At 43.9% G+C, this 14,274-nt stretch overlaps 1 protein-coding gene across 4 annotated transcripts; it reads left to right on the forward strand.

Moving 5' to 3' along the window:
- Positions 1 to 416: 416 nt before the first annotated feature.
- LOC114793402 (TANK-binding kinase 1-binding protein 1-like) lies at positions 417 to 14,045 on the forward strand. 4 transcript variants are annotated; one of them, XM_028985133.1, is made up of 10 exons: positions 417 to 599; positions 7,792 to 8,026; positions 8,219 to 8,344; positions 8,847 to 8,951; positions 9,379 to 9,556; positions 9,922 to 10,115; positions 10,752 to 10,813; positions 11,339 to 11,454; positions 12,017 to 12,675; positions 12,972 to 14,045. In XM_028985133.1, exons 2-10 carry the CDS (start codon positions 7,805 to 7,807, stop codon positions 13,098 to 13,100), a joined length of 1,791 nt encoding a protein of 596 aa, XP_028840966.1. In that variant the 5' UTR covers positions 417 to 599; positions 7,792 to 7,804; the 3' UTR covers positions 13,101 to 14,045. The 4 variants fall into 4 exon arrangements, with proteins under 4 accessions (XP_028840966.1, XP_028840965.1, XP_028840964.1 ...); XM_028985132.1 differs by lacking the exon at positions 417 to 599 and adding an exon at positions 846 to 1,225; XM_028985131.1 differs by lacking the exon at positions 417 to 599 and adding an exon at positions 846 to 1,221.
- The last annotated feature ends 229 nt before the right edge of the window (positions 14,046 to 14,274 follow it).

The following is a 14,274-nucleotide window of genomic DNA, read 5'->3' on the forward strand; positions in this document are numbered from 1 at the left end:
CAGCACTTATTCAGCACAGAACGACAAGTTTGTGTTCTTCAAATCAGTGCAAGATGAGATGGACCGGTCACATGTGGTTTTCTCTGTGATGATTCCCAGTGTGGACCCAATATGGACTGGAGACGGTGTGGAGGCCTGAAACCACCGACAGATAAAAAACGATCTGAATGGATAACACCCTCTGTCATTTATTATTATGTGATATCCAACAAGCAGCACGTTTGCAATAAAAAGTGATGGTTTTGCAAAAAATATATATATTATAATTGAAAACGTGAGTTCTGACAGATTTCTTTGCTAAATGAATTTCGTGGCGCTGTGAAGGACAATCCAATTACTCTGTTGCGTCAGACATCTAATTTTCCTGCTGATGCCTGCAGTTATGCAACACGCTACGTAAACGCGTCCACGAGAGAGAGAGACAGAGTGAGAGAGATATGATGATGATGATGATGATGATGAACGGGTCTCCTCTGTAAAGGACGCACGTCGCTGCGTGAGGGGGCGTCGTCGTCCTGTCCTCTCCCCCCTCGCGCGTCAGGAGGCTCGGCGCCGACCCGCTTCCGTGGCGTGGCTGTCGCGCTCGGCCCCGGATCACCGTGAGTACGGCGCGTGGACGGGGGACTGTTTTTATTTTTACTGTCGGGGGTGACAGCCACGCGCGTGGACGGGGGACTGTTTTTATTTATTTTATTTTTTTTTGGCGTGGGTGACAGCCACGCGCGTGGACGGGGGACTGTTTTTATTTTATTTATTTTTTTTGGCGGGGGTGACAGCCACGCGCGTGGACGGGGGACTGTTTTTATTTTATTTATTTTTTTTGGCGTGGGTGACAGCCACGCGCGTGGACGGGGGACTGTTTTAATTTTAATTTTGGCGGGGGTGACGGCCACGCGCGTGGCGGTGTTGTTGTTTTTAATAACAGGACGTGCGCGCATTTGTCGCGCCGCGTAACCGTAACACAGCCATGTTGTGACGACCCTCGTGCTCCAGACCGACGACGACGACGGATGTTGTCTTTTTTTATTTTTTCGTTCTTCTCTTTTTGACAGACGAGCTTTCACGTGATGGACGGCAGGTTACGGAACCTCCAGTTCAGTCCAAAAAAAAAATAAAACTAAAAAGAATAAGCCCCTCGAGGTCACATCCATCCCCATAGTAAACAATGGAGCCAGTGGCGGACTGCTGCCTGCCGGCGACTTCTCTGCAGCGCGACTGGAGGCAGGTCAATAATTATTCCCCACTCGGAGCAATTATCCTAGCTTGGAGAAACCTTTCCCTTTCCCCGCGGACCGTGAGTGACGCGCCTGCCGCGGACATTACGCGGGTTCGTGACGACGTGTGAATAAAGGCCACGGTTTTTCAGTGTAAGCGTAGCAGCAGAACGCCTCAGTTGCGGTCATTTTATTTATTTAATCAAGAAAGTTTTATGGTCTGTCTGGATTTGTTGGTATAATACATGCTTGTCATGTGACAACTCGGGAATTAAAGGTGAAATGTGTAATATTTTTCCTGCGGCCGACAGGGGGCAGTATTTCACCAGGAATCATGATCTAATAAGAAACAATGGAATTTGTAAAGGTCAGGTGTGATACACACACACACACACACACACACACACATATATATATATATATATATATATATATATATATATAATGTTATGATAAATGCATTCACAGCATTTTCCTGAGTGCCGTATGATCAGTAGTTACAGGGTCAGTTCCCCTGGAGCACCTCGGGGTTAAGTGTCTTCCTCAGGGACAAAATGATAGATAGTGGGGTTTGCACGTTTGACTTTGTGGTGTGTTACCCAGCAGGCTTTTTTTTTTTTTTTGAGGGGCAACACTATTACACTGCATGTCCCATCCTGACCTCTTTGTGGCTTTGAGGTCTGTAGACGGTGTGGGGACGGTGCTTTGCTCAGTTTACCTCAGTTTACCATAACTGTCTGGAATTTGGGCTTTCATTAGCGTTCATAAGGGACAGAGGGCAGACCTGAGATGGGTCTAAGGTATTAAGACAGATAAATAAATATTTCTGCACAGATATGAATTGTTTGACACATGATAATATTTGTGTGTGGACTTTTCCATATTACCAACACTGAACACTGGAATATGCAAAACAATAATATCACTTTTGCTATAACAAATGTTTCAATGCAATCACTAAAATACTAATCAAAACACATTTCTGTATAAAATGCATAAAATGTATAAAATTAAAAATACAAACATACTTTTTGGATGAAAAAATCATGCATGAGAAAAAAATGCAACATGGTACAAAACACAAATAGTAATTTTGGATAAGTGCAATTAAAAGTGCAATACAGGGTTGGTGGTGTCTCCTGAGGAAATACTAGATAATGGAATACTAGATATTTTTAATATGATATCTTGAAAATGCTGGGCCATTTAGTGTTAAATCAGGAGAATTTGAATTTTAAATGCAACGCAGCTATAACCATTTTTATAAATATTTATCAGCTGCTAACCTGTTTGATGACCATGTTATTGCATCCAGTGAAGTGAGTCAGTGCTTGATGATAGCCCGTGAGTGCTTCATGTGTTTAAAAAGGATCTTGGTACGGTTCCATTTTTTTTTTTGGCTGTGGGGCAGAATGGAAGAATGCAGCTCATTTCTGGTGATATGATAGACCATTAATATATGGATTAGCCATGTGACATTAACATATGGGCTTTCAGCACATCTCCTCGGGGCGATTACACTGGGTGGCTGCCCTCATTAATGTCCCCACGTGCTGTCCTCCATTTTGTCAGTTTTCCATTAGTGTTTGTGTACATTTGTTCATGTTAGTAACATGCTCTTATTTTACATCTTTAAGGTTCAATTTGTGGCCTAGCGGTTAAGGAAGCGGCCCCGTAATCAGAATGTTGCTGGTTCAAATCCCGATCCACCAAGGTGCCACTGAGGTGCCACTGAGCAAAGCACCGTGTGATGGTTGAAAGAGGACATATTTCGTTGTGTCACCGTGTGCTGTGCTGCAGTGTTTCACAATGACAACCACTTCACTTTCTCTTTCAAGAGCGAAAAATGTAATAAAATGAATAAACAGCTGAAAAGTTATGCAAAGTGCTTGTAATTAATGTAAATAAATACATAACAGGCTTTCTGGAAGATGTGTGAATGGAAGGCTGGGATCTTCATTGTTGCACAATAACATTGAGCTTGTCACACTTCACAGCTCTTATCATAGTGCGGCACCATTAAAAGGCTAGGTCCTGATCACACGCTGAGCATCAAAGGAGTATTGGCACGCTCACATCTGAGCCCACGCAGTTCTCAGGGTGCTCAAACACACCTATTTCAAATAGGTGTTTCAAATAAGAAACAAAACCTGTTAAATGCTCAATTTACTATTGAAAAAAAGATCTGCCACATTTCCAATTGTAGTTAGAGGGCTGTAAACCACCTTAAACTTGCATGTGATTTACATACACTGAATATGATATACACCACCTTTGAATAACTCAGTATCACCTGCCCTGCAGTCCCAATTCTTCCCTCATCCATTAGCAGTCCTGAATGGTGTGCGAGTTGATTTTCCACTCTGTCACCCCAAGCAATGAATATGTGATGGAAAAAATGCACAGGCCACTGTGAGCTGCTTGGTTGCACACATGGATTTTTTTTTTATTCTGCTCTTAAAAGCCATGAGTCTCAGCAGGGCTGTGGGTGGGTGGGTGGGATGGATGGATGGGCAGTGCCCACGCAAGTCAGGGCCAAAACAAGGGCAGACTTTACCGGGCTGCACAGTTTCCTGTGGGGAATGGGAGGTGGGGGATCGTGTACAGCTCTTCAGTTCCCCAGATTGTTCCATTGTATGGTAAAGGTTAGGCTTCAGCTGAGTTTTGACATTTTTTAATATAAAGTCTCAACTGTGGCCAGGAGAGGTGGTCAGCATGATTGGCTCGAATACAGTTGTGAGTTTGAATCTGGCCTCTGGTTTTGTGTGCGTGGCGTGGGTTTCCTTCTCACCACCCAAAGGCAAAGGTTTGGTGAATAAATTGGTCATAGGTATGAGTGTGGGGTGGGTGGTGTATGATGCACTCCTGTGAATTCCGGTGAAGGGTTATGTGAATTTTGTGCAACTTTTTCCCTCGTGACTGTACTCTCACACGTAAACGTTGCATTGCGTCTTGTTCCTTGCGTCTTGTGGCTTGTTGGCTTTGACCCAACAGGTTGGCTGGTGCTGTGGTCCCCTTGAGCAAGGTACCATCCGTACACGCCGCTTTGCCAGGCGCCTTTCATGGATGCACACTTCTCACTAAGGTTGACGAGTTAAATGCAGGGGACACATTTTGTGTGCTGCGCTATGAATTGTGTGTTGTGTCATGTATCACAATGACAAAAACAATCACAAACAAGTCATATGAGCGGCACATGATTTAAAAATGTTGACCCCTCCACCATGTGCTTCGTGAGCGCAGCCGGAGTTGCAGAGGAAGGTAAAGCTAGAAATTAGCGGAAGGACCGAGAAGGGGGCAGTGAACGTGATGTTGGACGTTGTCACTTATGTGGCGATGGTTTGGTCATGGCCATGATGATGACAGAAAAGCTGTGCTCAATATTGTCAAGGTGTGTTATCCTGCTATATACATTATTAAACTGTTTAATTTCCCTGCCTATGAAATTTGAAGGATGTGAATAAGTGTGATTGATCTTTTTAACATATCGTCCAGTCCTAGCCCAAGATAAAATTAGAATGCTCCCTCTGCATCATTTACATGATAAAAATGTTTCAGTCTATAATCACATTTCTATTACTAATAGATGAAAATTTGTGAACATTTGTGACAGGGGCGGGAATACATTTATGAAGGGCACGTGCATGTGTACGTTACAGGCTGAGTAGTACAATCAAAGATTTTGTGTAACCATGGCAACAGCAAATCACAGATGCAAAATAAAATGAGTCTTTTCCTGAGTGCCAAGGCTAGCTGCCCAGTCACATGATGCCGTCCATTGGCAGGTCTGACTTGCCTGCCTCACCCTGGCACGCCTAGCACTAATTATCTGTGGCCTGTGCCAAAGCTCAGTGTCCCATCATTTGAGCCTCTTTAGCTCCCCCTGCTGCGAGTGTGAGAACTGCGGCCTTGCGGACAAGCTGCTGCTGTTTCAGGATGTACTATGCAAGGCTCACGCTGCTGAAAACAGCGAAAACCCGGTGGTGGCGGCACTCTACAGCTTCGCCAAAACTCGTCACCCTTGCTGCTATCATTTCCTGCATTGCTGGCTGGAATCACTGTGCTGAGGCAGCCAGATAGAAGACAAGCTTCCAACTGGCAAGTGATCAAATGACGATTGCAAGACTAGCTAGCCATTGGACAAGGACCTCAAAGCTCTCTTTCAGTGGACAAGGGTTGCTCAGAAATCAGTTTGAGGTAGAAGCAGATTTGCTGAAAGGGCCGGGGAAGGGCATTGACGACACCAGCAAACAAGTCGATTGGGATGTTGCTGTCAGCCAAATTCAAAAGCACACTGACTCCTGTGCCAAATGACTGCTGCTAACAAACTAGGAATAATTCAGCGAGGCTTCAGGCAGCCGGAGACTGTGAGGGCATCAGATCGCTCTGCTTGTATTATTAGGACCTTCAGACAGATGAGAAGTTGTAAATGAAGGAGATTAATTTTGACTTTTGTTTTATTAATGTGGGCTATATTAAAATTGTATGGTCATTCTCATTCAGGCTGGTCGATTAAAAAAAAGCTGAGATAAATGACTGAGGGTGTGACTAACTCAAGCCAAACTTAACCATCATCTTTAATCAGCTTTAAAACCTCATAATCATAACCGTATTTAAATAACAAAAGAGAAGGAAAACAAGGGTGCATGACATACAGAACAATCAAGTACAAATAAAGCCTTCAACAAATTCTGTAAATTGATGTCAAGAAATGCAAGAGAAATATCCAGTGTTTCTTAGATGAAGGCTTTTAGCTATCATTAATTATATACCAAACGTGTTGTTATATGCACACTGCTTAGCCACAGCAATATAACCCCCTGCTTCCACAGGTCCCCCTACTTTCCACCAGGCTTCTGAAGTTATTCTGTGGTATGTGGCTCCAACACCTCAGCAGCAGATGCCATACGCTCTGTAAATCATTGGATTGGATAGTCCCGTCCCGTCCCGTCCCGTCCCGTCCCCCCCCCCCCCCCCCACACACACACACACACATGCTTGTGCAAATTCCAGGGAGTTCGTAGGAATTTGCTCATCAGACCTTCATCTAATGCTGCACAGTGTCATTGGACAGGGGTCAGAAACTCAGTAGATTCACATATTGCAATTTATTCTCTGTATGTTCTGACACCTTTCGCTCATAAGGAGTCTTTATTCTGCTCAATGTATCAATGATCTTTGGGCCTGTAATGGGTAGTTGTAGCCTAGTGGGTAACACACTCGCCTATGAACCAGAAGACCCAGGTTCAAATCCCACTTACTACCATTGTGTCCCTGAGCAAGACACTTGAGTTGCTCCAGGGGGACTGTCCCTGTAACTTCTGATTGTAAGTCGCTCTGGATAAGTTTGTCTGCTAAATGCCATAAATGTAAATGTAATTCAGTTAGATTCACCGTACGTTCTTCCCGGGCCGCTGTTTGTTGGTACTAACCACTGTATGTCAGGAACACCCCCTTGGCCTGAGATTATGGAGGTTCTCCCCAACCACGAACCTGGGTGGCAACAGGCCTTCGAAAATGAGTTTTTTCCATGATCCAACATTCCTGATTTAACTGAGAGATGGTACGATAAAATATCATAATATATTGCAATACTGTACCTATATAGCGATTTATTGCGACAGTCAGAATGGAGTTAACAAACTGAGCTCAGACAGTATTTTCATGTGTCCACTATACTGCAGAAATGAATATGGACACAAAAGGAGTGATCAGTTTTTGTTTTTCCTTGCAGTACATGACTGGCTGGAGTGCTGCATTTGAAAAGGCTGTTTATTCTTCTAACTCTTCCCAGCAATCAGGCGACTTACGGTAGCTTTAGCGCGCTGTGTTTGTGAGCAAAGCTTTTGAAATGTGGCACATTGGCAAGCTACGCTGCAATGGCCATGTTTGATGCATTGTCTGTGACTAGGACAGGATCCTTGCTTTTCATGTCCCATTTCTGCCACTCTTTCTGCAGAGAGAAGATATTTTTTTACAACTTGCACATCCTGTGCATCACTACCCCTGTGAAGCATTTGTGAGATGGGGTCACACAGCGTGGCTCCAGTTTGTTCACCATGTACCTGATCCTGGTGTTTTCAACCACGCCATAGGGGTGCAAATCCTGACAAATGAAATGCACCAGCGATTCCATCATTTTCTGAGTGCGAGGCGAACTGATAGTATGTGGTATACAGCGTACTTCAATAGTCATTGTACTGTTCCCCACCTTCCCCAGTTTTTTTTGCGTGGACCATAATATTAGACCCCACCAGAGTGTTACTAACGTGACCTGTGTGACTGTAAAGTTACGGCTGATCAGAGTGTTATTTGTTTATTTTTATTTAGTTTTTGAGCGGTTGTTAGGGGACCTGTCTATGATGCGAATGATTGAAGGGGTTAAAATTATCCTGGCATTTCCGCCCTTGTGTTTTGTAAGTCGCTCTGACATGGATTCTGCTTGCAGCAAAAATCAGCTGATATGGGCTAAAAATATCTTAATATTATTTATAGGTCATATCACCCAGATCTACTGTAGTAAAGTAGAATAATCAGAAGGATGTGGAACAGTGAAACTCTCTCACTGTGCTTCCAGAGGTAGTTCCTGAATGATGGACTTCAGTGGGGAGCTCAGTCTCTTGGGAGGAGGGGAGGGGCTGAGGGAGGACTGCTGTGTGAGGGGCTGGTCCACCTCTCCGCTCCCAGAAAACATGTACCCTGCCTCTCACTTTGCTCTGGCCGCCGCCTACCATGACATCAAGACCCGGCTGGCCAGCCTGGAGAGGGAGAACAGCAACATCAGAAGAAAGCTGAAGAGCTATGAGATCAAGGTGGGTCTGGCATGTTTGATCAGTACACAAGGCAACAGGAGAAGCTATTTTTACCCTGATCTCTCCTTCGCTCGACCTTCTCTCCTTCACCCACATTTCTGATGCTTGATCTATCCAATTTAATTCTTTTTTTCTTGTCTCTTCTCTTAACAGTGTGTGTTAATAAGCTCTCTTGTTCTCTCTCTTTCTCAGTTCCCTATGATCACTGAGTTTGGAGAGGACAGCAACCTCTGCTGCTCTTGCGAGGCCAAAGAGCCGAGTCTTCTGCCTTCTGAGAACAGTAACCTTCAGCAAAAAATCAACACCCTCACGCAGGAGGTATCGGTCAATGGAATCCAGTTTTGCCCTAAACTCACTGTTACCATACTTTATATTTGTTAATTGCTTTATAGCAAAACACACATATCAATAGGAAATTGAGCAGTACTGCCTCCAGTACTGCTCGCCTGGTCCCTCCATCTCTGAAGGTAAAAGGAAAACATTCATCTAGACTCTTCTCCATCTTGGCCCCTCGGTGGTGGAATGAAATTCCCCTCGAGGTCAGAACAGCTCAGTCACTGAGCACCTTCAAACGACAGCTCAAGACCTTCCTCTTTAAAGAATATTTAGATTAAATTGTAATTTTCTTGTTGTCGAACTTTGTGTACAGAATCTACAACAGAGTGAATAAAATAGATGTATTCATAGTTGGGGTCCTAGTGAACCGGAATTGATCTCTTCATCGATGGTAACTTGAAAGCACGTTGTAAGTCGCTCTGGATAAGGGCGTCTGCCAAATGCCATAAATGTAAATGTAAATGAAACGGTTTCTGCCCTGCAGTTGCAGAAGACTAAGGAGAGGGAGGAGAGGTTGGAGGAAATCATTCAGGCCTATGAGAAGATCCATCTGGAAAAGAGCAATGTCCAGAGAGACCTGGACAAAATGGTGAGTCTGAGTGCAATTAGGGCAAAATCCCAATCCAAATTATTGTGAAAATGAAAGCTAAGATACCAAAGTGGACCTTTTTAGATTTTAAGTTGTATTTTATTGAAAACTAGTACATAATTTAATGTGAAAAGGTATAACATTTGCTATATTTACATGTACTGAAATGTGTTTAATTTCTGTTGACGATATCATGGAAATTCATCACTCATAATTCATTCATACAGCCAATTCCATGCATATAGAAAGAATTACCTTTTTAATATTTTAATTATGATAACAAATGACCTGCTTCACAATATTGTAATATTTTAAATACTTTAAGAATATGGGCTTAGAATGATGGGCTCCATCAGCCGCGACCCTGAGTAAAAGGACCAAGCGTTTAAAGGATATTGAGGGAGTTAGTTTATGTTTGTTTGGCCAGACCACCCTCGCCGAGCAGCACGTGGAGAGAATCCGTGAGCTGGAGGCAGCTCTTAGGCTGCGGGACGAGTCACTGCAGAAACTGAACGCTCGTCTGCGGGGCGGCAAGGACATGGCGCAGCTGCACAGCAAGGACACTCAGTACCTGCTGCTCCACGCCAGCCTGGATGTGCCCCGTGGTCAGTACCAACGTGCCACGCCAGGGGCACAGGGCGACAGCTGGGGGTTGGATCACATGACTTTCCACAATGACACTGGGTTCATTAGCTACCAAAGCGAACCCAACGTGTCGTCTGAAATAAACTACATATGATTATTTCATTTAACATGCTTCAATTAAGGCTCTAGATGTGTTGTGGCTCTTAAAACCAATGTTTACATCAATGTTCTGCTGTTACCTGATAAATGAGTGTGTGAAAAAGTCATTTTTTAGTGAGTAAGGCGGGTGTAAACATGTTTTCAGTTTCTTTTTTTTTTTTTTTAAAGAAAAATGATAGATTTTAAATATGCTGTCTATATTTTTGTGGATGTGTGTGATAATCAGAGTGCCGGGGACCGAGCTTGCAGTCTTCTCGTAGTCTCGATGCTCTCTCTGACCTGAAGCTGCAGAGACTTGAAGCAGAGCTTGAGGGGGCACGGAGTGAAGCTCAGGGGGCCTGTCAGAGGGAGGAGGAGCTAAAGGCAGAGCTGCATCGCCTGCAAGAAGAGTTCAGGCAACTGCAGGACAGCCAGAGGCAGGTTAGTTAAACTCACACACATGAATATGAATTCAGGCCTCCTGCAGGGCCATTTTGTCATTGTAGAACCTTTTTCACTTCACTTTCACTTTTACAAGCTGTGGTTATTAAAAATTAGAAAAATTGTCAATGATGATTCAGTTGCAATGAGTTCAGTTCATCTTCAGTTTATTCCCACAACAGTCATTAGCAGATATTGTTACAACAAACCTCTCATTACCTGGCATCTAGCCCTCAGTAGCAAAAGGTTTAAGTCCTGTAAGTTGCAGACAGATTTTTTAGATGCAAATTATTATTTAATGAGGACGCTGCCATCAGGGAATACCATTTACATGAAGGGGTGTACTGTAACTACTGTAGCTCTTCTTCTGTGCTCGCCGTATGTGGGTAGTGGTTGACATAGTCGGTAAGGAAATGGACCAGTAATCGGAAGGTTGCAGGTTCTGCATGCATGTATTGTATTGTTAACAACTGATAGTGGTAGTTCTAAGTGCTTTCATGGAACAATTGAATGGTAACCATGGAAATCAGCTGGGCTACTCGTACAGTTCATAGCGTTCTGCTCATCCCTTCTCCTTCTCCTGATGGCATGTGGGCTATTTATTTATTTCATTTTATGTTAATCTGCATTCTGCAGGAAATGGCAACTCTGTGTGAACACTGTGATGTTGAGTGGATCAAGAAGGCAGGAGATGAACAGTGAGTCACAGCCGTTCTGACGTCAGCAGTTTCATCTTTAAAACCATGCATGAAATCACTTTTGTACCTCGAGCCAACGCAGGGGATTTTATTTAATTTCTGTGAAAACTCTAAATTCAACCAAGTCATTGTTGTAAAATGTAGGTCTGTTGGAATGTGTTTACTGAAAATATTTTCTGCTCAATACGGTCTTGCACCGTTCCGGAAACAGTGTGAACCTGTTTTGCTAAGCTGTGATGCCCCGTGGCCCTTTTAAAGCGACACGTAGTCATTTAGGACAATCGATTCCCATCTGTGGGATTCATCTGCAATTAACAGCGTTTCACATTCACTAAATGGAACAGAGAGTGCACTCAGCATTGCGTAACCCAGCGATTGTCCCAAGTGGAGTTGTATAAGTGCACCCACACACCCCCTCCCCTCCCCGCCTCATTCTCTCGCTGTCGTTTCTGCACGTTTTTTATTTTGTATTCTTCCTGTATAAAATTTCTCGGAGCTGCTGTAATCCCTTCGTCTCCCCGACAGAGTGAATCTGGCCCTGGCTTACACCGAGCTGACGGAGGAGCTGGGGCGGATTCGCAGCCTTACTGCCGAACAGAGCAAGATCCTGAGACATGTTTCACAAGAGCCAAAAAGCCCAGGTCTGACTGAAAAAAAAATGCAATAACACATTTCTACAAAAAGTTTAATTTAGTAGATGCATTCATTTAGAATCGTTTACAGCGAGGATGTATATGCACAGAATGTGAAAGTTGCATGAATCACACACTCAGAAGGTCAAACATGACTCCTAATGGATACAATAATCACACCATTAGCACGACGGAAGCACGGCTGGCAACTGTGGGGGTTTGATGGAGATCAACCCATAAATGCATAATTTTTGTCAACTCTGTTTTTTCATAGGGCTGTCATAAAGGACATATTTGAGTGTTCAGAAATAATGTTAATCTGACTTTTCAAATACATGTAAACATTTTTGTTGAATGAATTTGTACTAAATTGAACTACACCTACACCTAGGTAATTCCACTGGTAGTTAAATGTTCAGCTTTACCAGAACAGTACTAGGCTGTAAAGCCCTCTCTCGTCTTTGACCCGGAAGTGTCTTTTTGTATTTACAGGTAAAGTTGTAGCTCAGCTAAACTATGAATTGAAAACGTACGGCATTGAATAAATGTCCTTATTTTTTGTGTGTGTCAGTTGCAGTGGTGCGCCATTCTCCCGCTTCCCAGCGTCACTCTCCGGCCTCTCAGCGTCCGTCTCCAGACAGACTCCGGCTGTCACCTCCCATCTCGCCTCCAGATGGCCCCGCCTCCTATGCTGGCCGCCCGGCCTCAAGCCGCCTCCGTGCACGCTTCCAGGGTCGTCGTAGTTACTCAGAGATGGCTGAGCCCAATGTTCATGGGCACCCTATACCTGCCCGGATTCTCCGAGACCCGGTCTCCACCCTGCCCAAGCCCCGGCCAATGGGTGAGCTGTACCCACGGCCACCCCGCACTCCGCTGACTGGGACAAGACCTGCCTCTGCCCATGGGGGGAGTCTGAGTGGCACTCTGGGTGGTAGCTTGAATGGCAGTCCACGTCACGACTTGGAGCTGGTATTCCCTCTTGTGGAAGTACGTCATTTGTGTCACGTGGAGGACCTGCCGGTGCCTGCTCCGCTGGTCACACCACCACAATCTTCAGATGAAGAGGAAGACTGGCCCTGTCCTTCCACTGTGCACAGCCCTCCCAGGACCCTGGGTACCATTGTGCCCCCACGACCTCCTTTTCCCGCCCCAGAAGGACCAAACACCCTCACCTGTCACCTGACAGGACATCTAAATGAAGACCACGCCCAGTCTTGGCCATCCATCAATGTAAGTGGGCCTAAGTAGGAATTTATGTTTTTTAAAATGTCTGTATATGTGTATGAAATTTTGACCCTGTTCCTATTTTTATAAGACAAAATAAAAAGTATAACATCTCTGAGTAAGATATAGAAAATAATGTCCAGTCGGTAGCGGAAAAGAGGATCCAGGATATCTCATGCATCCACAATAGGTCAACATCAAAGTCACTTAGATCCACTCAGGAAAATCACCTTCAGAAACACGTCCTCAAATGAATGAATTCAACCCTAAAAGTGTTTTTTTGTTGTTGTTGTTTTTCGAAGTTATGGATGGAGACTGAGGAAAACGACGATCGGAGCTGCCCACTGTGTCAGCTGACCTTTCCTACTGGCTACCCTGACGATGCGCTGATCAAACACATCGACACACATTTAGAGAACAGCAAAATCTGACTAACAGCGCACCCTGTTGGCTGACCTGGTAACTGCCAGGAAAAAAGGACCAGGATTCATGTGGACGGCCATTTTCTTTCCCAGTGAAACGAAATGACAGGGCAGCGACAATGGAGAGTCCTGTTCACACAAACCACACTGACCCTAGGTCAGAGAGTTCTTCCCTGCAAAGCAATCACCTTCTTTCTCCTCTGCTGGGATATCTGAGCCAAATCCACACGCAGACACACAGTATGAATATTAATAAAAATCAGATGTCTTTGCCATGGTACTGTGACAATGAAACTAAATAATCCACAGCAGATTTCAGAAGCTTGTTTTGGGGTTTCTAACAATGTCTTTGTAATCATCACTGTCTTCACATTCACTTTGTAGAAGTGAAAAAGATGGATTTGTTAAAGTACCGGATCATTCTTTTTTTTTTTCCCCCATTATTCTTTGCTTAGAATGTTTCTGAGCATTGCACCAGTGAAGCCATAGCGTTTTGCTCTTCAACCAGCATCTCTCTTTCTACTGAGACTGTTAAAGACGGAGGACGCTGATGACAGTATCCGTTTGGTCAGTGAAACAGCAAAAAAGCAATTGTACAAACGATACAATTCACAATGTCATTGTCGTGTTGTAGAATTTCCACATGTATGCTTGGAATGATATTGTTCACACAAAACATGTTAGCTAACCATTCCTCACCAGAACATTAATCAAGTTAACAACGTGGTCCCAGGGGAGATGTGGTGGACCTCTTGGAGCATCCTTAGTTTTGTCATAAAGACATTTCTTTTTAGGACAAGTGTAAAGATTAGTTAGCGCTCTTTGACTGAAAGCCTTTTTTCCCTTTGTGCCATAAATGAATATACCTCCTTTTAATATCAGCCATTTTTAATTGTAGGCTTTTAATTTTGTAGAAGAATCCCTTTAGAATGGTGCATTGAACAAATATTTGGCCTGTCTTTTTTTTTTTGTGTGTGTGATGAAGATGAAGGTAGATGTGGACCGCGTCTGGTAAACATGTAACCTAAAATAAAGAAATCACTTTGTGCTTCAGCCAAGCAGCTTAATGCTTCCTTGTCTTTGTTTTTTCCATTTGTTAGAATGGCAAGTTTAAATCACTAAATCTACAGCAAATTCATGTTGTTCAGCCTCTTCTTCTGTTCCAAGCCTAAGGTAGGGAATT

Source organism: Denticeps clupeoides, chromosome 7, assembly GCF_900700375.1.
Source record: "Denticeps clupeoides chromosome 7, fDenClu1.1, whole genome shotgun sequence".
Classification (NCBI taxonomy): domain Eukaryota; kingdom Metazoa; phylum Chordata; class Actinopteri; order Clupeiformes; family Denticipitidae; genus Denticeps; species Denticeps clupeoides.